Source organism: Gossypium arboreum, chromosome 1 (assembly GCF_025698485.1).
Source record: "Gossypium arboreum isolate Shixiya-1 chromosome 1, ASM2569848v2, whole genome shotgun sequence".
In the NCBI taxonomy this organism is placed as follows: Eukaryota; Viridiplantae; Streptophyta; class Magnoliopsida; order Malvales; family Malvaceae; genus Gossypium; species Gossypium arboreum.
Window position 1 is genome coordinate 117,987,967 of NC_069070.1, and position 24,939 is coordinate 118,012,905.

The 24,939-nt window shown below is 33.5% G+C and overlaps 2 protein-coding genes and 1 pseudogene across 4 annotated transcripts; all 3 read left to right on the top strand.

The window, feature by feature from the left end:
* The first annotated feature begins 289 nt into the window (after positions 1-289).
* On the top strand, positions 290-5,695 carry LOC108481164 (probable leucine-rich repeat receptor-like serine/threonine-protein kinase At3g14840; annotated as a pseudogene).
* A 1,241-nt stretch (positions 5,696-6,936) lies between these two features.
* LOC128295475 (uncharacterized) lies at positions 6,937-16,302 on the top strand. Of its 3 annotated transcripts, XM_053031078.1 has the most exons (3): positions 6,937-8,021; positions 8,296-8,420; positions 16,135-16,302. In XM_053031078.1, the coding sequence occupies exons 1-3, from the start codon at positions 7,282-7,284 to the stop codon at positions 16,140-16,142; spliced, it is 873 nt and encodes a 290-aa protein (XP_052887038.1). In that variant the 5' UTR covers positions 6,937-7,281; the 3' UTR covers positions 16,143-16,302. The 3 variants fall into 3 exon arrangements, 2 of the variants coding, with proteins under 2 accessions (XP_052887038.1, XP_052887035.1); XR_008285910.1 differs by lacking the exon at positions 16,135-16,302 and having other exon boundaries at positions 6,937-7,075; positions 8,296-8,376; XM_053031075.1 differs by lacking the exon at positions 16,135-16,302 and having other exon boundaries at positions 8,296-8,566.
* A 265-nt stretch (positions 16,303-16,567) lies between these two features.
* LOC108481163 (probable leucine-rich repeat receptor-like serine/threonine-protein kinase At3g14840) lies at positions 16,568-23,525 on the top strand. The gene is made up of 24 exons (XM_053019420.1): positions 16,568-16,793; positions 16,863-17,034; positions 17,202-17,273; positions 17,507-17,578; positions 17,707-17,778; positions 18,110-18,181; positions 18,397-18,468; positions 18,642-18,716; positions 18,805-18,873; positions 18,975-19,046; positions 19,144-19,215; positions 19,574-19,636; positions 19,752-19,817; positions 19,910-19,972; positions 20,085-20,120; positions 20,221-20,270; positions 20,372-20,745; positions 20,953-21,151; positions 21,453-21,602; positions 21,800-21,918; positions 21,988-22,198; positions 22,316-22,553; positions 22,630-22,783; positions 22,985-23,525. Exons 1-24 carry the CDS (start codon positions 16,700-16,702, stop codon positions 23,372-23,374), a joined length of 3,027 nt encoding a protein of 1,008 aa, XP_052875380.1. The 5' UTR covers positions 16,568-16,699; the 3' UTR covers positions 23,375-23,525.
* Positions 23,526-24,939: the final 1,414 nt, after the last annotated feature.

Sequence of the window (24,939 nt, forward strand, 5' to 3'; positions counted from 1 at the left end):
CAAAATGCGGTTTTCATACCTTTTTACAAATTTTCTTGTAAAGATCTCAGCTTCAATGGACTCAGCGGAGAAATTAATATTTCTCTTCCACGTGCGAAACACCTGTGAGATATATATATATATATAATTATCTAATTGCAAAAAAAAGGGATTCATTTTAACTGATAAATCTTTCTATAGCATAGTATCTAATTATAAGAACTTCATGATATTCTTTTCTCAGGATTTTAGCTGGAAATATGTTTACTGGAGCAGTCCCTCAATGGATTCTTGATACAAATCATACAATATGAAGTTCTCTTCCAAAAGCTTAGTGACTGCAAATTATATGCTCAAGAAGCTTGATCATCACAGTAATACTCTGAACTATTCTGTTTGCAGAGATCTTTCATATAACAACTTCACAAGTACAGGTGGTGTTGATGACTGTCAGAAAAGTGGTCTGTAAGAAAAACCTAAGCTATATTTTTTGAGTTTTTTTTATTTTTTATTTACGAGTGGATCTCCGATATACTAGCTATGGTTTATGTAATATGTCCTTATCATCTATAGGAACTTGTTTGCAAGCGCTTCAAGGATCAATAACTCGTAAGTGTTAACAAACAATCATTTTTCTTTGTTGACTGCAGTTTTTCTCTTATGAATACAATGCCTAACATATTTTCTGCGGCTTCTATTTTTTTAATAGAGGAGCTGTTTCATGTTTGGGAAACCTTAATTGTCTACCAGAACGTAAGTAGAAATTTCATGTACTTCTTAACTATGTGGAGTCGTAATGGCCATTTCACTGTGGTTGTAATTTCCTGCAATACTTATTGCTGTTTCATTATACCTCAGCTTCGCACTATCTTTATATAAACTGTGGAGGGAATGTAGAAACTATTGATAATATCACCTATGAAGCTGATGGTTATGACGACAAAACATTTCATCGTAGTACTTATTGGGCATTTAGCGGTACTGGTTTTTTTTTTTGGATGATTCAATTACAAAGGGTAGCTTAGTTCGGGAAAATAAACAAGTTGCTTCAAGTGTTGGTCCGCTTTACATCAATGCTCGCCTTTCATATAGCTCATTGACTTACTATGCATTCTGTCTGCGCAATGCAACATTCAACGTGAGCCTCCATTTTGCGGAGATAGACTTCATTGATGATAAAAATTATAGCAGCTTAGGAAGGCGGATATTTGATGTTTACATTCAGGTATTTCAGCATATTTCTTCTTAACTAGTTCTGATAACAGTATTTGAGCCAGTGAAGGCGCTTTGGCCTAATAAGGGTTCAAAATCCAATCCCCAGTTAAGCTAAGATTATGGCCATAATTAAGCCGATACTTCATTATTATATTTCTGGCCTTTACAACATGTGACTGCATATATGAAATTAGGTTAAATGTGTTGAAAATGGCCAACCATGCTGCTGTTATGTTTTTGTTGAGTGCATACAGCTTGTATGCATGCTGCAGCAAATGTACATGTTGCAGCAACATATTTTCTGTTTTAGTTGCAATGTAGTTTAGTTTGGTTGAACATGAACTTAGTTGTTGATGTTTTGATGAGTTTAGGTGATGATTGAGCTGATAATTCAGCTTATTCATGTGTACAAGCAATGTTTATCAAGTTACTAGGCTACTTAGTGGTAGTAGGTAGTATTTGGTGATGTATTTGACTATAAATGTATTGTTTTCATACAAAATGAGTAAGCATATCAGTTGTAAAAAAATCAGATTGCTTCCTTGCTACACGTTTGTGAGCAAGTAAAACTTTTCTTGCATCTTGCTTCCTACCTTGTTCTGTTCTCTGTTTTCTTCCTCTACTGTCAAAACATACTTCCTCCTGTGCCAATGTTCCAACAAATGGTCTAATGAGCTAGCCAAGTCTTTGAGGGCCATTGATTTTTGCTTTTGCTGCTAGAAAGGCAAGAAGCCGTTAAAGCCTGTCACCTTTGAAGGCTTGTTTTTGCTTCTGCTGTTTGTTAAGAAAGATAGAAGCTGCCAAAGTCTAACATATTTAAGGGCTGCTTGTTAAGGTAGCAGCAACTCACCTTTGTGAGACTATAAGTTGAAGGAAGAGTTTCAAGGACAGTCTAAATGCAAGCCCGAGTGGGTGCAAGCCGAAGAGGCGGACGGTCTAAATGCAAGCTCGAGAGGGTGCAAGCCAAAAATGGCAGACTGAAGGCAAGCAAACTATACTTGCAAGCTGTTTATGCAAGAAGAAGCAGGACTGTAATAGGGAACAAGGCAAGATGTGTTGTCAACCAAGGCTGTGATAGAGGAAATAATCCATTTTAAGAACAAATCTTTGGCACAAAAGACTAGGATAGTCAAGTGTGTAAGTCAGATTTGGTTGAGTATGAGGCAATGGTTGAAGATAAATTGAAAATGGGGTGCTTGAGCAAGGTGTGCTTGAGCAGGGTGTGCTTGAGCAGGGTCAGCTTGAAACAAAGCATTTTGGGACTGCCAAGCTTAAAAATTGTCGAATGATTTGTATTCACAGCATAGAGTCCAAGGAGGAGTGTTGAAAGTGGCCAACCATGCTGCTGTTATGTTTTTGTTGAGTGCATACAGCTTGTATGCATGCTACAGCAAGTGTGCATGTTGCAGCAACATATTTTCTGTTTTAGTTACAATGTAGTTAGTTTGGTTGAAAATGAACTTAGTTGTGTTGAAATATGTATATATTTTAAATTTATTTAGGTAGATATATCTTATTTGGGTAGATAAGTTTTATTCATATTCTAGAAATATTTTTATTTTATCTTTTAGTAGTTTACTAGAATAAGGGAACTATTTTCTTTTTATGTTTTACTAGTTTATTAGAATAAGGGAACTATTTTCCCAATTAGGATTAGGACTTTTTTTCTCTATTTAAGTTCAATTCTTTAGTTAATAAGAGTAGTACAATTTTATTCAAAGCTCTCTTGAAATCTTTCAAGTTGTTGATGTTTTAATGAGTTTAGTTGATGATTGAGCTGATAATTCAGCTTATTCATGTGTACAAGCAATGTTTATCAAGTTACTAGGCTACTTAGTAGTAGTAGGTAGTATTTGGTGATGTATTTGGCTATAAATATATTGTTTTCATACTAAATGAGTAAGCATATCAGTTGTAAAAAAATCAGATTGCTTCCTTGTTACACGTTTGTGAGCAAGTAAAACTTTTCTTGCATCTTGCTTCCTGCCTTGTTCTGTTCTTTGTTTTCTTCCTCTACTGTCAAAACATACTTCCTCCTGTGCCAATGTTCCAACAAAATGGAATGGATAATTTACAGGGAAAGTGGGAGCTGAAGGATTTCAATATTAAGGATGAAGCAGGTGGGGTTGGCAAACCAATTCTAAAGAATTTCACTGCAAATGTTTCATATGGTACTTTGGAGATCCGTTTACAGTGGGCTGGAAAAGGGACAACATCTATTCCCCAGAAGGGAGTTTTCGGTCCTGTTATTTCTGCAATATCTATCTTTGATGCTGGTAGGTTGATAGCTAGAGTATAATTCTCTCATATTAGTAGAAACGGCTTCTTCTTATCCAACACCCTATTTAATGGATTTAGCATGTATAGTCATTAAAGCTATGAAATTTCAAGAATCATACCAGTTGTATTCCTTAAGATTCTAAGAATATTTACTTAAGGGTGACTGTATGAAGTAATTGCAATTTTTACTATACTAATGCCATCTCTTGCTTGCAAACTTCTATATAATTTTCTTCAATTCCAAGAGTGTCATCTTATGTTCACTGATAACATTTATATACTATTCTTCAATTCCGACTTATAAACCTTGAAAAGGTAGTGGGGAGGTATCAGTAGCATTTGCAGAGGTTGGTATTGTGGCTGCTGCAATATTTGCTACTTGCCTGATTGTGGGCGGCATCCTTTGGTGGAGTGAATGCTTAAGACGGAGGAGTACATTGGAACGAGGTATGTATAGGGAAATTAATATATTTTGTTACATTCGAAATTCATGAGACATGTAATGATAGTACAATATACCTATCCACTGCCTATTTCACCATTCATGCACCAAATAGGTTAAGAATGCAGAGATGTTAGTCAGCAGCTATATTATAAATAAATGTTTCTTATGTATTTGGCTTTGGTTTTTCGACAGATCTAAAAGTTATAGAATTGCAGACTAGTTGCTTCACCCTAAGGCAAATTAAGGATGCAACAAACAACTTTGATGCTGCTAATAAGATTGGAGAAGGTGGTTTCGGTCCTGTTTACAAGGTATCTATCATGTGCTAGCTACACATTCATTGACCTATTACTTTGTTGATGAACACGGTGTAAATGCGGGGCATCTGGCAGATGGCACAGAAATTGCTGTGAAGCAGCTATCCGCTAGATCAAAGCAAGGGAATCGCGAGTTCGTAACGGAGATTGGCATGATTTCAGCTCTACAACATCCTCATCTAGTAAAGCTGTATAGATGTTGCATCGAAAGAAATCAACTGTTGCTTATATATGAGTACTTGGAAAACAATAGCCTTGCTCGTGCATTGTTCGGTAGGTCTCATTCACCTGATTGAATTTAACTCCATTTAGTATTATTGACACTCGAGGATATGTAAGGACATGTTAGTATATTTGAGGTTCAATCTCTTGTCTATAATCGTTATTGAAAAGTCCAGAAGAATTTCAGTTGACATTAGACTGGCCAACTAAACGGAAGATCTGAATTGGTATAGCAAGAGGTTTAGTTTTTCTCCATGAAGAATCAAGGTTGAAGATTGTCCATAGAGACATTAAGGCCACCAATGTGTTGCTTGATAAGGATCTTAACCCTAAAATATCCGACTTTGGTTTGGCCAAGCTTGACGAAGAAGACAATACCCGCATTAGCACCCGAATTGCTAGAACTTAGTAAGTCCCACTTCAGATTGCTTGTCACTGTTAGCATTTTAGAAGCTAGATTTGATTTATCTTCTTAACTTTGCAGTGGTTATATGGCTCCCGAATATGCAATGCATGGACGTTTAACTGATAAAGCAGATGTATATAGTTTTGGGATCGTGGCCCTTGAAATTGTTAGTGGCACGTGTAACACTAAACACGGTCGCTTAAAGGAAGAATCTTTCTATCTCCTTGATTTGGTAACCCAACTCTCTTTGTTAATTTCATTATAAATCCATGTTGATATGTATATTGTCTTAGCAACATTCACTAAAAGAGGCATGTTAAATGAAAAATCTAACAGTGATATCATTATTTTTGCAATTTCGGTTGATTTTCAATGTCGACATTTACTTGACTGTAGTAACGTTCATTGTGGCACTTAATTTGTGTGTTTCTAGGCTAATACGTTGAAGCAAAAGGGGAACTTGTTGGATTTAATTGATCCAAGGGTAGTCTCTCATTGCGACCCCGAAGAGGCAATGACAATGATCAATGTAGCTCTCCTATGCACAAATTCTACTGCGGCAGCAAGGCCATCCATGTCTACGGTGGTTAGCATCCTCGAAGGCAAGGCATCCTTTTCGAACATCTTTACAAATTCAAGTATTTACGGAAGCGAGTTGAATCCCAAAAATTTATATGAAAACGTAGAAGAAAATGATGTGGAAAACAACAGCCTGACAAAAAAGTCTTTAGCATTCGTTTCGATTTATCCAAGTACCCTTATTTAATTTTCGATTTATCCAAGTACCCTTATTTAATTAACATTAATAAAAAAGGAGGATCGTATCTTTAATTTTTTTTGGGTTTTCAACTTTCGGCATTAAGAAATTAATTAATTAAGTAGGTACCAGTTTTGGGTGTTACGAGGGTGCTAATCCTTCCTCGTACGTAATTGACTCCCGGACCTATTTTCTTGAATTTCGTAAACCAAAGGCAATTTTTTAGTAAAACAAAACATTTTATTAAAACAATCAAATTACGAGGTGACCTGATTACACTTCAATAAAAAAAGATTGGTGGCGGCTCTTAATTTTTGATTTTTTCATTTTCAAAACCAAACTCGACCTGTTTCCAAAAAAATAGTTTCGACAAGTATAAAATTAAAACAATATTATCAAGAAAAAGAAACTAAAATAAAATTACAATGTCCATAAGGGAGGGCTTAGGTTAGGTGTAAATCAACATCAACCAAGTCAACATTCTAATAACTCAACAATAATTTCGGTGTTGAATAAATCCATGCTATTAATGCAAAAAATATATATATATATATATATATATAGTCAAAGGCAAAGTCAAAGTCAAAGTCAAACTCTTTCTTAATTCTTTTGATATATCTTAAAATTTCTATAAATACCATTTTTAAAAAATAATTGTATTAATAATTGGAATTCTAATTCATTGCTTCTTTTTGTTTTTTTTAGATGTAAGAAGAAAATGTAAAACAAAGAATGAATGGGGTTGAAGTGTTGTAGTGAAGTTAACCTCCTAATTGTAAAGATTGGATTGGATGAACTACAAAATTGAAGACTTGTTATCCCTCAGTTTAAGTTGCAATGTTTGATTGGTCCTACCTCTACAAATGAATAAAAACATCCACACACTTTTTGGTCATCAATTTTGATATAGTTTATTCATTTGACAGTTCTACCGGCTTTTTTGACTTGTTTTTCAGCCATGGAATGATATTACAGATTCACGAAGCTAGCTGCCCGCTTCTTCGTAGTTACCTGCTTGAAGTGACCTAAGCTTAGGTTTTAGGGTCAATATGCCTTGGACCACAACTCCCATTATTTGGCCCTCGTGTTTTTCATTTAACCCTCATGTTTGCATCACCTAAGCGAAGCACCGTGCCTCAACTTTTTGTGGAAATTCTAACATCAGTTACCCTTTATTTTAAAATTTTAATCTGTACCACTAAACATGAATTAAACTTTCCATCAAGTAATAGTTATTTTGCTTTAAAGGAAAATGGTCCAATGTATCATTATTATAATGGGATCTATATATTTGACCATTATACTTAATAGGCAGCAGACTAGTTGTTTGAATTTTCAAAGCAAGATTTGCTTTTTTCCTTTTTATATTAAGGAGGATTCACATCTAGATTACTTCTATAACAAGTATTTTCTGTGTCAGTTTCGCCATCAATTTTTTGATTGCTCAATGACTGGTCAGTGTTGAAGTATTTTAATGGTTTAGTTTTAATTAGTTTACTCTTTCTTTTTGTGTTTTTATAGTCAGGAGGAATTAATGCAGAAATTATAAGATGAAGAGAATAGAGTTAATTTCCTTAGTAATGCCTTGCCTGATTAAATTAAACAAACGTCCTTAGTTATATAAATCTCCTTTCTCTGCCACTCACACTTGAGGTTGAGCATGGCAACCCCAAAACTTGCATTATTTTGGCTCCTCCTGCAATTCCTGGCCCTTGCTTTCTCTTTTTTTCCTCATGCTTGCACTGCTCGAAGCATAAACAAGCCTTGTGGATTTCCTTTGTGTGGAAACCTTAACATCAGTTACCCTTTTCGATTAAAAACCCAGCCTCGTAGGTGTGGTCGTAAGGGATTTGAGCTGGTGTGCGACAATAACCGCGCCATTTTCCCTATGGAACGTGGGAGTTTCTATGTCAAACACATCTCTTATGATAACCAAACTATTCATCTTGTAGATGTGAATCTTGACATAGATAGGTGCTCTCTTCCTCTCAGTTCCCTTCCTTCCGGTGTCTCTATAAGTAGAAAATTCCTTGGAATAACATCTGATACATATCTTCATCCTGAGTCTGAGTTCGAGTTCGATACATATACATATGAAGAGATGTTTGTCATGAATTGCAGTATGAAGATAAACAAATCTTGGTGTGGGGCTAATTACATAAATGCTTCTCGTTGCTCTTCCTTTCCACCAACTAATATTAATTACTTCTATTTTTTGGATGGAGGAACTGCATCTTCTGCTTTTCATCCCTCTTGCACTGTTGAAGCCCTGGTTCCGATCGGGCTTCATAACATCAGTGGCCTCTCTACTTTTGATATATACCAAAAGCTGATGATTGGTGCCCCAATTTCATGGAGTGTCGATCATGGCCCTCTGGATTGGAGCTCAATTGTTAACGTGTGAGCCATTTTTCAGAAATATTTTTTTAGTAATAAAAAATCCGAACAATTGGACATGCTTAGTTCTGAAATATATTATTCTCTACTGTTGTTAATGTGTTTTATTACCGTACATACATGAACGATAGAATTACTTCATTACTAAATTACTATCAGAGTTGAGAATGTAATTTAGTCTAAATTACTCTTATATTACCGCTATTGTGTCCTATTAATTATTTCATGGTCTTATCAAGACATCATTTTCTTTAATGTGCTTTGTTGAAAATTTCAGACTGAAATCATTGTACTGGCTGCTAGTGATTGGGCTTCTTCTATATGTACAAAGCATGTGGTCTCTTATTCTCCCAGCCTCAGCCACAGCCTCAGCCTCAAACCTTATTATTCCACTCGGTGAAGGTATGTGTTATTTAACAGAGTTGGCTAATATAAAATATGACTAGATTTCTTTTCTTTCTAATAACTTGTTGATGGAATTGAAATTTTCAAAGAAAAATAGACAATAAAATACCAAAAATCACACGTTTATAGAGTTAAAAAAAAATACCAAAAATGCACATGGCAACAAGTGTAGTTTACCAAAATGGATTTGAACAAAAAGTTATTAAAATGTTACAAAATTTAAAAATGAAGGCATGTTAGAATACATATTTCAATAGGCTATCATTTATAATAATAATAATAATAATAATAAAGCATCAAAATACAAACTACCATGAAACTCATTGATTTTGAAACATCATTCTTCATAATAGCCTTAAAAACAAAACACCATACCCAAAGCTTCCTTTAAGCAGATAATGAGAATCATACCACCATTTTGACAAAGATTAAAAGAATTGATTTACCTACCAATACAATCTCCTAGACTATAGTCTGTTCACATATTTCATACCCCTTAGAATAGTTACTGATTTGAGTTTGAAGTTTGAAAATTTTACAAACTTCAAAGAAAGATAAGAATAAAATAACTCAAATCCTTAAAATACTTTGGCATCTAAAAAAACAAAATTCCACTAAAATAATATATTTTATTCAATGAATAATAAATTAAAAATAACTCCTAAATGATAATTTAATTTATTTTCAAAATTAAATCTCTTAATTATTAGTACAAATCTTTGGTGAGGAAAATCTCAAATACACAACGAAATTTGAACAAAAAGATGAAAAAATAGGACAAGTCTCCAAGACATGTATCAAGTCACCATCTTTAAGGTTATATTTACCCTACCTATATTCGGTATGCAAAAGAGTTTCAAGCAAATTAAACTCGAGGATACAATGAAGCCGATGACTATTTGCATTTTGCACTAACGAAAATAGTCCACTAAGCACGGAGCAATATATAATAAGAAACTCAATTTTTACAAAGAATTTCTGCAGTAAACTTTATAGAATAATCTAATAATATTAGAAAATGGAGGAGGATAGAAAGAATTTTAGAATTTGTTGGTGTGTTTTCCAAATGAAATCACATTTCTATTTATAGGAATTTTCATGTCTCTTCATAGAGACATCTTTTAATATGTATCTTTTCGAATAACAACATCTTTAAAAAGACATATAATTATTCATCTAATATTATAATTATTCAAGAATATTGTTTGAATAATTATAATTCTTTTCAAAAATCAATTGATATAACTTTTGACCAATGACCAAAAGATTTATCTTTTGATTAATTAACCTATTCATTTATAGCTATTGGAACACTATAAATATTTAAAAATGTTCCAGCAATCTGCCCCCATTTTAATATTTTAGATTTTGATATTCTTGGAAATCAATTTGCATAAATGAATGTGTCTTACGACTAAACCTTCACTTAGTGAAAATATGTTAAAGTTAATCAAAATTGCATGGTAGACTAAACTTTGAACCAGCTATTCCATTTGATTAACCAAACACATCTCACACAATGATTTCAACATTGGTCAATGCATAGTACCCAGGGACACTATTATGGACATGTGTCTATGTCCACTTTTCATGAGTGCTATCAAAGCCAAGCCCTTGAGCTCCTAGAAGCGGCCATACTTCCACTCACATAGGTAGATCCCATCAAGAATGTTTTTGTAATTATAACACTCTAGCATATTTATGATAGGGCGACCCTTTAAGCCCTCTTTTGTTCCTCTTCTATAGTGAAGGCCTCTCGTCCTTACTTCATATGATGATTAGAGGTAATTTGGTGACATGGACAAAGGTATCTAGAGTGGACTTGTGGTTTCCCACTTACTTTTTGCAGATGACAATTTCGTCTTCGATGAGACTAAGATTGCGAATGCAGAGAACTTACAAGAGATTCTTCGAGAGTATGAGGTGTGCTTGGGTCAAATGCTTAAATTTGACAAATCCCTTATCTATTTCAGTCTGAATGTAAATGAGGCGACTTAAGGAAGCATCATCTCGGCTTTAAGTATATGCATTTCGAATAATCCGGAAAGGTATCTTGGGCTACCAATTGTGGTTGGGAGACATAAAAGAAGGGCTTTTTGACACATCAAGGAGAAAATTCAGGGACAGATTGATGGATGGTGTACACGTTGTCTGTCGCAAAAGGAGGAAGGAAGTTTTCATTAAAGCCATTCTACAAGAACTACCTACTTACACTATGTCCTGTTTTTTACTTCCAGTGTCCTTTTGCAGGGACTTAGAGTCTATTATTTCTAGATATTGGCAGTAGAAATCTTACGATAAACGAGGTATTCGTTGGTGTTCTTAGGAGGTTGGGGGGTTTGGGTTTCCGTAATTTGGCTAAGTTTAATGTTAAGTTACTTGCAAAACAAAGTTGATGACTTTTGTGTAATCTGAGGTTTCTTATGGAAAAAAAAATTAAAAGGCAAGTATTTCCCGCATGTTGATTTTTTGCAGTGCGAGTTTAGAACTCAACCTTTGGTGGTGTAGAAGAGCATTTGGGTTGCTAAGGGTTTGCTATACAAAGGCTATAGTTGGCTAGTGGGGAATGGGCATTCAATATCCATTTTGGACACTCCTTGGTTGTTGATCAACAAACCATACACTGTTGAGATTGCATGTGCTCCTAATTTTTCCAAGGTGGTTGACTTAATCTATTCTCATACAAGTATCTGGAACACATAACTTATGCTCTTGATTTTTGCTTACCATGATCCTAAAAAATTCTCAGCATCCCATTGGTGGGACATGGGTTAGTTGATCAGCTACATTGGTGTCTTGAAAGTAACGGAGAGTATTCAGTGAGGAGTGGCTATCGACTTCTTCTTAGGGGAAACTTCGGATCGACGAATGACAAATATATAATAGTTGAACAAATTACGAGATACCTATTTCGTACTCTATAGAATATGCATGTCCCAGCAAAAACTAAAATTACATTTAGGAAATTTTTACATAATTATCTGCCCACTTATTCCAATTTGTACTTGCAGTATTTGTGTAGGGACTCAATGTGTCCTTAATGTGGAATAGTCGCTGAGACCTCTTTGCATTCCACCTGTGATTGTCATTTAGTGGTTTGTTTGGTAGGAGGTGGGCTTCCATTGGCTATATGATTTAGTTGGTGCTTCTATGTTTATGTGGGTTTGAGATTTGTTCCTTACCATTACTGCAAAACAACAACTTTTTGTTATTATTGTTTGGACCTTTTGGTTCTCTAGAAATATGTAAATCCATTATGGTAAAAGGTAGTCTACAATAGAAATTGCTACCTTTGTCCAAGGTTATGCTTGGCAGTTGGATTGGATTTTTGGTGCTTCGAAACATCAGGCGGTACCTCGGATGGAGGTGTGGATGCCATTGGTAGAACTATAACACCCCTAACCCTTATCTGTCACTAGAACAGGGTTACAGAGCATTCCCGAACCTTACGGATTAAATACGAACATTTCACAACTTTTATTATACATATCAAGAATCATTTATAAAACACTTATATTGTCCCTTAGATGGGGCACATAGCCTAAGACACGGGCGTGTTTCCTGGCTGTGTGAACCACACGGCCAGCCACATGGGCGTGTGTCTCCTACTTTTAAATTTTTTTGAGTACCCGGTTTAGTCCCGATCCACTTCTAAGGTGTGCATTGGGCCTCGAAGGTCCATTTAAGGGACAATATGAGCGTTTTATAACTGATTCTAGATATGTATAATAAAAGTTGTGAAATGTTCATATTTAATTTGTAAGGTTCGATAATGCTTTGTAACCCTATTTCGATGACGGATAAGGGTTAAGGGTGTTACAAGAACCTTTTGTACGTGTCAATTTTGATGCTGGTTTTTATAGGGGGTTGGTGCGGCGAGTGCTGGGATTGTTATCCGAGATAGTTGTGGGTTGTTGTTAGTGGTGGCTTGTTTTTGGAAACCGCATGTCCCAACTCCACTTGTCGCCGATGCTTGAGATTGTCTTGAAGCGATTTGGTTTGCAAATGAGATGGGTTTTCGGAGGGTTGAATTCTAAGAGGATTTTCTACTTATAATTACAAAGATGAAGTCCATTGTTACTGATAGATCTGACATCAGCCTGTTAATTGGGGAAGCCAAATTGTTAGTCATTGAGTTTACAACATATCATTTTTAGCATATTCATCGCCTTGGGAACAAAGTGGCTCACCTTATGGAAAAAGAAGGTTTTCACGGGCAATGTGATTCTTGGTGGGTCGAGGATGGTCCCGTCATCATCCAGGATCTGGTGCATGTGGAGTTGTTACATGTCAGACAAGTTATTTCTTCACAATCATGATAGTGGAAGGGATTGGTACTTCAGATATGGACGATTGGCAACGGTATGACCTAGAGGCAAGGTTGGTGCTTTGGTTGATATGTTGCTTGGTTCAGGTGGGTCATCGCTGGAGACATGGACCTCTATCTAGTCTATTATCGAGAAGGATGACAGGGTTTTTCTTCCTCTAAAGTTGGGCATTTCAACGGGTTCTTTGATTTTTGAGATTGGAGCTCTACAAAGGTGGTTGGGTTTTTCTTTCGTTTTTCCTTTGGTTCTAGGTAAAAGATGATAATTGTTATCTTTTTCTTGTTTAGAGCTTTTTTTGGTTTTTTAATTGTAGCCTGTTTATGCATTTGTGTGATACGTTGCCCTTTTGAATAATATATAAGCCCAACTTTTATTTAAAAAAAAAAAACTAGTGTAGTTACCAACAATGAATTTTGACAAAAACTTTTAAAATAATGAAAAAATTTAAAAATGAAAACTTGTTAAAATACATATTTCATTAAAAAATATTTTATAAACAGTTGATGGATAAGTTTCATATATCATCAATTAATAAAAATGATATATTTATGTGTAAAATAAAAATGTTAAAAGATTTAAAATAAAATAAATTAATTTATTTTTAAAAATATTAATTATAATAATTAAAATAAATAAATACAATAAAATAAAATAAAATTCAAAATTTGAAATCCAAATCCCAAATTAGTCACCTAAAACCAAAACTTAAAATCTAAAATCTAATTAAAAGTTTTTAAAAACAAAATAATAAAAATATAAAATTTCTAAATAAAGATAATAATAAAGTCCAAAATAAAAGTTTACCAAGATGGCAACTTCCAAAATTGAAAAGTTTTCAAGAATGGTCGAATTCATCCAAAAAAAAAATAAAAAATTCCTTGTATATTTTGACCTTGTAAATATTATGGGTGAACATAAAATGGGTAGAGATTAAAATTTTGGACAAAAAGATAAACTTTGATTTCATTTGATGCATCTTGCTTTTAATAATTAGATTATTAGGTAAAATGAAGCCTTGTGAAATGCTCATTTATGTTTCATAATTCATATATATTTATTGATAACATGCATAATTTTAAATTAATTGAAAGTAAAAGAACGTATTTTCCCTCTAAAACTATGCATGTAATCAGTAAGTATAGGCAATTAAGCTAATAATACACGTAAATATACGTAAATATAACTTCAGCTGGTAAATCAGATAATGAGTGCTAATCCATATTAGCATCCCTAAAAACTCTTATAAACAACATTTTTTTGAAAAAAACGGGTATCGACTTGGAGAAAAAAAAAATGAAAACAGGAGTCGCCACCAATCTTTTTAGGTGTGATCGGATCACCTTAAGTTAATCATTTTAATAAAAGTTAAGATTTACTAAAACGATAATTTTTGTCTACGAAAATCGAAAATGAGTTCGGGAGTCGATTCACATACGAGGAAGGATTAGCACCCTCGACACGCCCAAAATTGGTACCTAGTTGATTAATTAGTGTCTTAGTGTCGAAAATTTGAAAACTTGAAAGAATTTAAAATCGATCCCTCTTTGTAAAGAAAATGCTCAAATGTTAAGGACCTTCTCGTCTCACAATATAAAATGTCACATCCAGTAAGTTAGGACACGACATCTTGAATTTTCGAGAACGAGCTTGCCTTTTATATAAAAATTCGTGTATTTCAAAAGGTTATTCAGTTAGTTAAGGTGAACGAGGAAAATCGAAACCCAGTAAGTTAGGGCACGTTTCCTCGAATTCCCAAACACCGAATATTGCCTTTACTTGCAAAAGTCTTATTTCGAGGTAACAAAATGCCATACCCAGTAAGTTAGGGCACAACACCTCGTATCTCCGAGAATAAGCATTTTTCAAAACTCATGTCGCGATTTAAAAGAGTATTCCGTTATTTAGGTTAAAGGAGAAAAATCGAAACCCAATAAGTTAGGGCACGATTGTCTCAATTACTAAATACGGAATATTACTTTATGAAAGAATTATTATTGGGTTGGATATAATGATAATAAGAATAATATTAAAGTAAAGTAAACAATAATACTATATATAAATATATATATATATATACACACTACTATATAATAATAATAAATATAGAAATACAAAAGCAAATATAATAAAAATATTAAATTAAAGTAATAAAAACAATACTATATATAAATATATATATATACATAAAAATATACACTAATATATAATAGTAATAGTGATAGCAAAAATAATGAAAATATGAGTAATATTAATAATATATTAGAATACAAAAGTAAAGTAATAACAGTAGGGGTGATAATAATAATAATAATACAAACAATAATACATATATATATAATAATAGTAGCTAGAAATAAAAATAATAAAAGTAACAATAATGATAGTAATAATATAAATAAATATGGAGAGGGCATATATAATATAATAATAATATAAATAATAATATATACATGAGAAATAATAATAATAATATAAATAATAGTAAAAATAATAAAATAATAAAACAAAGCTCTCAACTCTCTTTCTCCCTCTTTTCTAAATCCGGCCGTTGGTCCGGCTTTGCTTCGGTCATGGACCCCACGGGTCACATCCATCAATTGACATGCATGGCGAACCTCAAAAAAACCTTTTTCGGTAATGAAAATATGGGTAAGCTTCTTACTTTTATTTTTACTTTCGTATAAAAAAACAAAATAAAATTGAAAGGAAAACAATAAACAAACAAAGAACTAAATATGAGAATAGACAAAAGAAACCTCTTTGCTTTGATCTTTGATTAATCTCCAAAACTAGCCTTTCCAAGAAACAAAACAACCTTCTTTCCAAAAAACAAAAAACACCTCCAAAAATAAAAAACCTCTTCCAAAACAAAGAACAATCCTCCTCCAAAAAACCAAAAACCCACCCCCTAAAACAAAGTCTTGAATGGCTTTTATAGCCAAATTTTACAAGTGGAGTGGTTGGGGTGGTTTAGGTGGCCAAGGGTGGTGGAGTTGGTGGCCAAAGTGGGTGGCCAACAAAGATGGTGGAGTAGGTGGCCAAGGTTTTTATTTATTTATTTATTTATTTATTTTGTGTTTGGGTTGGGATTAGGTTGGGCCAAAATTGGGTTTGGGCTTGTAACTGAATAATAGGCTAGGTTTAATTCGGATTTGGTTTTATTGAGTCCCGGGCAAAATTTGGGTTTTACAAAGATTAAACTGAAAGCCAGGTTTTTCTTCTTTTATTTTTGTCAAAAGAAGATATATGTAATAAAAAATTTGCAGAGAATGATATTCAAAATTTAGGACTTCTATAAATACCATTTAAAAATAATAATTGTATTAATAATTGAAATTCTAATTCATTGCTTGTTTTGGTTGTTCATACTTTTCTTTTGTTAGATATGTAAGAAGAAAATGTGAAACAAAGAATGAATGGGATTGGAGTGTTGTAGTGAAGTCAACCTCCCAATTGTAAAGGTTTGATTGGATGAACTACAAAATTGAATACTTGTTATCCGTCCATTTAAGTTGTAATGTTTGATTGGGCCTACCTCTACAAATATATGAATAAAACCATCCACACACTTCTTGGTCATCAAGTTTGATATAGCTTATTGATATGACAGTTCTATCAGCTTGTCTGACTGATTTTTCAGCCATGGAATGATAATAAAGATTTACGAAGCTAGCTGCCCGCTTCTTCTTAGTTACCTGCCTGAATTGAGCTAATTTTAGGTTTTAGGGCCTATATGCCTTAAAATTAAACCTTTAATTTTTATTATATAAGACTTTTAATAAATTAAACTTTTAATTTAGTATACACTGTGCATGGGACCCGATAGCCTTTTTTTGCCTGGTTTTCGTTGCATGGAAACTTCCCACTTTCATATTTAAATATCTTCATTAACATCTAACCTTTGTGCCCATTCTCTTTTCTAAATTAAAATCTCTTCAACAATCCAAGATGTTGTTTCCTCCCCTACTTGTTTTTGCTTCCATATTCAGTGCTTGCTGTCTTGCAACTTCAACTTTAGGAGCTACACTTGCAAAAGACGAAGGTATTCAATTATAATTTCGACCCTTTTCCCATTTGTAAATGCCTAATACTTCATATAATATTTGTATAGTGGAAGCTTTGGAAAGCATAGGTGAAACATTGGGGAAGACAAACTGGAAATTTAGCGTGGATCCGTGCAGCAGCGGAGACGAGAGTTGGGCAAAATTTGCAGAAAAAGGTGCATACTATGTTAATAATGTCACTTGTGATTGCAGTTCCAGCCCCTGTCATATTGTCCGCATGTAAGGATCTCTCTCAAAATTAAAAATTTTCTGTTTCATTGGACACTTGAGATAATCCTAACCTGCTTTGTGTGAAAATAATTGTTGAGTAACCTGATATTGAAGATAACGTGGAAATAGTTGAGGACTAAACATAAAATACCATTCTAAATTGTTCAAATAAACAGAGTGCTGAAGGGACAAAATCTATCAGGCACTCTCCCACCACAGTTGACCAGACTTCCTTACCTGCAAGAAATGCAAGTACCTTCCTTAATTTCCATTTTCATATAATTTATATTTCTTTTTACATCACAAATTAATCATCGTTAGCACATAATGTGCGCATATCATATGCGAATTTTGTTTAGATTATTTCGATTTTAAATGCTTTATATTGATTGATTCTAAGTTGTAGTTTGTGAGAAATATATTTGTACTTGTAATGCTATAATTTCACTAATTAATTTGTTGCTTTTAACACTTTTTACAGTGATCTCAGTCGTAACTATCTTAGTGGCTCCATTCCTCGTCAATGGGGTTCTATGCAGCAACTTGTCCAAATGTATGATTTTTTTCTCTTTCATTAAAATAGTAAAATGAATTTATCTTTTAAATAATATTTGTTCAATTTACAGAATTTTGGATTAATTCCTTCCCTGTTTTATTGGACAAATAAACACAATATTGCAGTTCCCTTCTTGGAAATCATTTAACAGGTTCAATCCCAGAGGAGCTGGCAAACATCAGCAATCTTACCAGCTTGTGAGATGCTTTGTATATTGCAAGTTTTAGCCTAATATTCCTAATTTCATTATATATGATCAAATTTTCACTAGATTCTTTTATTAATATTATTACAGCATCGAGCTGATAAAGTAAAAAGTATTGTTTTCTTTAGACACCGATAATGCATTCTCTAAAAAGAGCAAAGTACTTCTGTATTCAAAAGGGCATGAGTTGGAACCACCCCAGATCAGGGGGACAAAACCTTCGGCCGCATCTGAAGAGCACAATACTTTTTGCTTTATCATTATAATGCTCTAACAAATGTCTAACGGAGTAATCCCATTAATTCTTTTGGAAAATTGTGTAGAGTCCTTGAGCACAATAACTTCTCAGGAAACTTGCCTGCTGCATTGGGGAATCTACCCAAAATCGAGATATTGTGAGAGACTCATCCTTTCTAAATTTACCAGAATTTCATTTCATTATATTCTTTTACTTTGTTATATAAAGTGATAGAATTATTATGAAACCTTTCATTTATTTCTATCTTTTCAGATCCCTGAATGATTTGGAGGAGATTATTGTTTTTTCTTAGGTTTGTTTAATATATATTTCCCCTTGCTATTGTTAATTGTTGTTGTTTTAAATTTGCAGTTTTCTTAATTCCAACAATTTTATTGGTGAATTGCCTGAAACATTTGCTAGGCTGACTACATTGAAGGAGTTGTAAGCTTCATATTTATCTATATTCACTATGTTCATCTATGGCTACATGTCATTCAGCATTTGTTACTATGTTCGCTACGGATTGCCTTAAATCAATGGATTCATGGTCTTAATTTCATGCTCATCCCGAAATTGTTTACAATCTAATTATGCTTATTATCTTTTTTTGACAGCCGGATCGGTGACAACAACTTCACCGGAAAGATTCCGGGTTTCATTTTCCAGAATTGGACAAATCTTACGGATATGTGAGAGCTTTAATTAATTAATTTTTTTTCATTAGAAATATTGTTCTTTTATCAATAATTTAAATGAATCCAACTTTGATAATGACAGATATATTATCGCAAGTGGTTTGAGTGGGCCAATTCCAGACATTGTTTCTTCAGGAAACTTGAAAAATATGTAAGCAAAGAATCTTAAATTTCATAGATTTCAATTTTACGTATACATACACATAAAACTTGGGATATTGTTTGTTGATTTGTTGCATATTTTGTTTACAGAATAATTAGTGACTTGAATGGAGCTGAATCACAATTTTCACAACTTAGTAATTTGTCTAACTTGGAAATTCTGTAAGTAAAACTTTGCAATAAGGCTGAGATTGATTAAAGTTAAGAGCTTTATATTTGTTAACTTAAATAATGGAGTGTTATTGTGATTGTATTACAGGATATTGAGGAGCTGCAATCTCATTGGAGAGCTACCTACTTCTCTTAATCATATGTCAAGCTTAAAGACCTTGTGAGTAATAGACTAATAGGCTTGGTTTTGTAATTGAAGAAAATTATCTCTTTCAATTTATTTCAGCCTATACCTTATACCAGCCCATATTAGCATAATTATGTCTCTAGAATCTTTATCATGCCTGCATACTTGCCGGTGCATTGGAAATGCGCATCCAAATATTCGTGTACTTATAAGTTCTACCTATACTTGCAAGAGGTTGAACAAATCATGCGACTCTAGCACTTAGCCTACAGATCACACAATTTTTTTCAGTTTAAGTTCTACTTTGTTCTATGATTGTACAGCAAGTTAATTGGGAATATTTTCTGATACAAAATGCGGTTTTCATACCTTTTTACAAATTTTCTTGTAGAGATCTCAGCTTCAATGGACTCAGTGGAGAAATTAATATTTCTCTTCCACGTGCGAAACACCTGTGAGATATATATATAGTTATCTAATTGCAAAGAAAAAAGGGTTTCATTTTAACTGATAAATCTTTCTATAACACAGTATCTAATTATAAGAACTTCATGATATTCTTTTCTCAGGATTTTAGCTGGAAATATGTTTACTGGAGCAGTCCCTCAATGGATTCTTGATACAAATCAAATAATGTGAAATTCTCTTCCAAAAGCTTAGTGCCAGCAAATTATATGCTCAAGAAGCTTGATCATCACAGTAATATTCTGAACTATACTGTTTGCAGAGATCTTTCATATAACAACTTCACAAGTACAGGTGGTGTTGATGACTGTCAGAAAAGTGGCCTGTAAGAAAAACCTAAGCTATATTTTTTGAGTTTTTTTTTAATTTTTTTTATTTACAAGTGGATCTTCGATATACTAGCTATGGTTTATGTAATATGTCCTTATCATATATAGGAACTTGTTCGCAAGTACTTCAAGGATCAATAACTCGTAAGTGTTAACAAACAATCATTTTTCTTTGTTGACTGCAGTTTTTCTCTTATGAATACAATGCCTAACATATTTTCTGCGGCTTCTATTTTTTTAATAGAGGAGCTGTTTCATGTTTGGGAAACCTTAATTGTCCAGAGCAGAACGTAAGTAGAAATTTCATGTACTGCTTAACTATGTGGAGTCGTAATGGCCATTTCACTTTGGTTGTAATTTCCTACAATACTTATTGCTGTTTCATTATACCTCAGCTTGGCTCTATCTTTATATAAACTGTGGAGGGAGAGTAGAAACTATTGATAATATCACCTATGAAGCTGATGGTTATGACGACAAGCTTTCAACATTTCATCGAAGTACTACTCATTGGGCATTTAGCGCACTGGTTTTTTTTTTGGATGATTCAATTACAAAGGGTAGCTTAGTTCGGGAAAATAAACAAGTTGCTTCAAGTGTTGGTCCGCTTTACATCAATGCTCGCCTTTCATATAGCTCATTGACTTATTATGCATTCTGTCTGCGCAATGCAACATACAACGTGAGCCTCCATTTTGCGGAGATAGACTTCACTGATGGTAAAAATTATAGCAGCTTAGGAAGGCGGATATTTGATGTTTACATTCAGGTATTTCAGCATATTTCTTCTTAACTAGTTCTGATAACAGTATTTGAGCTAGTGAAGGCGCTTTGGCCTAATAAGGGTTCAAAATCCAATCCCCGGTTAAGCTAAGATTATGGCCATAATCAAGCCGATACTTCATTATTATATTTCTGGCCTTTACATGTGACTGCATATACGGAAATTAGGTTAAATGGAATGGATAATTTGCAGGGAAAGCGGGCGCTGAAGGATTTCAATATTAAGGATGAAGCAGGCGGGGTTGGCAAACCAATTCTAAAGAATTTCACTGCAAATGTGTCAGATGGTACTTTGGAGATCCGTTTACAGTGGGCTGGAAAAGGGACAACATCTATTCCCGAGAGGGGAGTTTTCGGTCCTCTTATTTCTGCAATATCTATCTTTGATCCTGGTAGGTTGATAGCTAGAGTCTAATTCTCTCATATTAGTGGAAACGGCTTCTTCTTGTCCAACACCCTATTTAATGGATTTAGCACGTATAGTCATTATAGCTATGAAATTTCAAGGATCATACCAGTTGTATTCCTTAAGATTCTAGGAATATTTACTTAAGGGTGACTGTATGAACTAATTGCAATGTTTACTATACTTATGCCATCTCTTGCTTGCAAACTTCTATATAATTTTCTTCAATTCCAAGAGTGCCTTCTCATGTTCACTGATAACATTTATATACTATTCTTCAATTCCAGCTTATAAACCTCGAAAAGGTAGTGGGGGAGGTATCAGCGCAGCTGCAGAGGTTGGTATTGTGGCTGCTGCAATATTTGCTACTTTCCTGATTGTGGGCGGCATCCTTTGGTGGAGTGGATGCTTAAGACGGAGGAGTACATTGGAGCGAGGTATGTATAGGGAAAATAATATATTGTGTTACATTCGAAATTCATGAGACATGTAAGGATAGTACAATATACCTATCCACTGCCTATTTCACCATTTATGCACCAAATAGGTTAAGAATGCAGAGATGTTAGTCAGAAGCTATATTATAATTTATAAATAAATGTTTCTTATGTATTTGGCTTTGGTTTTTCGACAGATCTAAAAGGTATAGAATTGCAAACTAGTTGCTTCACCCTAAGGCAAATTAAGGACGCAACAAACAACTTTGATGCTGCTAATAAGATTGGAGAAGGCGGTTTCGGTCCTGTTTACAAGGTATCTATCATGTGCTAGCTACATATTCATTGACCTATTACTTTGTTGATGAACCTGGTGTAAATGCAGGGCATTCTGGCAGATGGCACAGAAATTGCTGTCAAGCAGCTATCCGCTAGATCAAAGCAAGGAAATCGCGAGTTCGAAACGGAGATTGGCATGATTTCAGCTCTACAACATCCTCATCTAGTAAAGCTGTATGGATGTTGCATTGAAGGAAATCAACTGTTGCTTATATATGAGTACTTGGAAAACAATAGCCTTGCTCGTGCATTGTTCGGTAGGTCTCGTTCACCTGATTGAATTTAACTCCATTTAGTATTATCGACACTCGCGGATATGTAAGGACATGTTAGTATCTGAGCTTCAATCTCTTGTATATTATCGTTATTGAAAGGTCCAGAAGAATTTCAGTTGACATTAGACTGGCCAACTAGACGGAAGATTTGCATTGGTATAGCAAGAGGTTTAGCTTATCTCCATGAAGAATCAAGTTTGAAGATTGTCCATAGAGACATTAAGGCCACCAATGTGTTGCTTGATAAGGATCTAAACCCTAAAATATCCGACTTTGGTTTGGCCAAGCTTGACGAAGAAGACAATACCCACATTAGCACCCGAATTGCTGGAACTTAGTAAGTCCCACTTCAGATTGCTTGTCATTGTTAGCATTTTAGAAGCTAGATTTGGTTTATCTTCTTAACTTTGCAGTGGCTATATGGCTCCCGAATATGCAATGCATGGACGTTTAATTGATAAAGCAGATGTATATAGTTTTGGGATCGTGGCCCTTGAAATTGTTAGTGGCACGTGCAACACTAAACACGGTCGCTTAAAGGAAGAATCTTTCTATCTCCTTGATTTGGTAACCCAACTCTCTTTGTTAATTTCATTATAAATCCATGTTGATATGTATATTGTCTTACCAACATTCACTGAAAGAGGCATGTTAAATGAAAAACCTGACAGTGATATCATTATTTTTGCAATTTCGGTTTATTTTCAATGTCGACATTTACTTGACCGTAATAACGTTCGTTGTGGCACTTAAATTGTGTGTTTCTAGGCTAATACGTTGAAGCAAAAGGGGAATTTGTTGGATTTAATTGATCCAAGGGTAGCCTCTCATTGCGACCCCGAAGAGGCAATGACAATGATCAATGTAGCTCTTGTATGCACAAATTCTACTGCGGCAGCAAGGCCATCCATGTCTACGGTGGTGAGCATCCTCGAAGGCAAGGCATCCTTTTCGAACATCATTACAAATTCAAGTATTTACGGAAGCGAGTTGAATCCCAAAAAATTATATGAAAACGTAGAAGAAAGTGATGTGGAAAACAACAGCCTGACAAAGAGAATGTTAGGGGATGGGCAATGGACTTCATCTTCAGATTTATATCCAGTAGGTTTGACATCTTCGTATTGGCAAAATAGCAATTCAACCTCAACAAATTAAGGAATACCATATCAGAAATTTAAACAAAAAATTGAAAAGCAACTAAAGGAATAGTGATATTACATTTGTTGAAAAATCTTCAAAATATGTATAGTGTTTCGATATTTGTAAATGAAAAATTATAAGTAAACATCACTAAATTATTAACAAATTCTCATAATTATTTAAATAGACATCTATTGTATAATTATGTATTGCTAAATATATGACTATCTATTTTTGTAGTTATGACATAGGACAATCCTATAAATAGGAGTGAAATTTCATTTGCATGACACACAAAATATAGAAATAATTTTTTCTATTCTTCCACCATCTTTTCTATTCTTATATTGTTTTATAAAGAATTATTGTAAAATTTTTTATAGAAATTGATATCATTACTATTCTCCACTCAGTGTTCAGTGGATTATTTTCGTCTATGCAAAATGTAGATAATTATTGAGCTTCATTATATTCTCGAAATTCATTTACTAATAACTCTTTTGTATATTATAATATAGGTGAGGTAAAATAAAACTTTAAAAAAGTGATATTAATACACACCATAAAACTATTAAGGTAGAATCAAAATATGTATATTTGAAATAAAACTCTATTCCATTTATCCAAAACACTGCTGAAGCTCAATATTTTATACATGATACAAGCCAGTTCATTCAGGCAATAACTACTTCGAAACTGACTAACAACTTTACCGGACTTATTAACTAAGTGAAGCTTTAACTGACTTAACTAACTAAATCAAAGCTTAGTCAAGACCAACACATGCTCAATGCTATCTGCACACTCCAACAATGTGAGTTGGAATGCGCTTACATACATTTTTACTCCAATATAAAAATCAAACATTTGGGAATGATTATGCTGAAAGTAATTATGTTTGTATTATTTAACCTAGTAATTTAAAATTAATTAAAACTAAAATTAATTAATTAACGAATGATTCAAATAGATAATATATAAAAATAATTAAATATTAACTGATTGATTAAACAATACTCAACTAAGAATCCAACTACAATTCATTTAAAATTGTCAATCCAATTTTATGCAATTTATTTTCTTAGTTTTGTTGATATATAGAAATTCTTAACTTATGTCAATGTATTTTTCGAGCTTAAAACAACTAACTCTATGTTAATTAATTGATTTTTTAATTAAAATCACTATTATTGTATTAATTCACTCTATGGATTCCTATTAGATTTGACTCTAATCCGGTAGATTTATGTTGTCCTACTTTTAGGATTGCATGAAACTTCATTCGACTATGCAAGATCTAATCAGAAGAAGGGTTTATTACTTATACACATCAAATATAGATTAAAACCCTATAAATATTAACCCAAGAACAATTCAAAATTTATAATCGAAAATAAAGAAATTAAGATTCTATTGTATAAAACTAGAAATCAAATAATAGAATCAATCTTAAGTTCATACAAGAAGAAAACACCAAAAATATAATATAACCATTAAAATAAAAGAAACTCATAATAATTTCCTTGAAAATCAGCTTGAAATCTTCAATATTGTTTGGAGAATTGCTTCAAAATCAACTT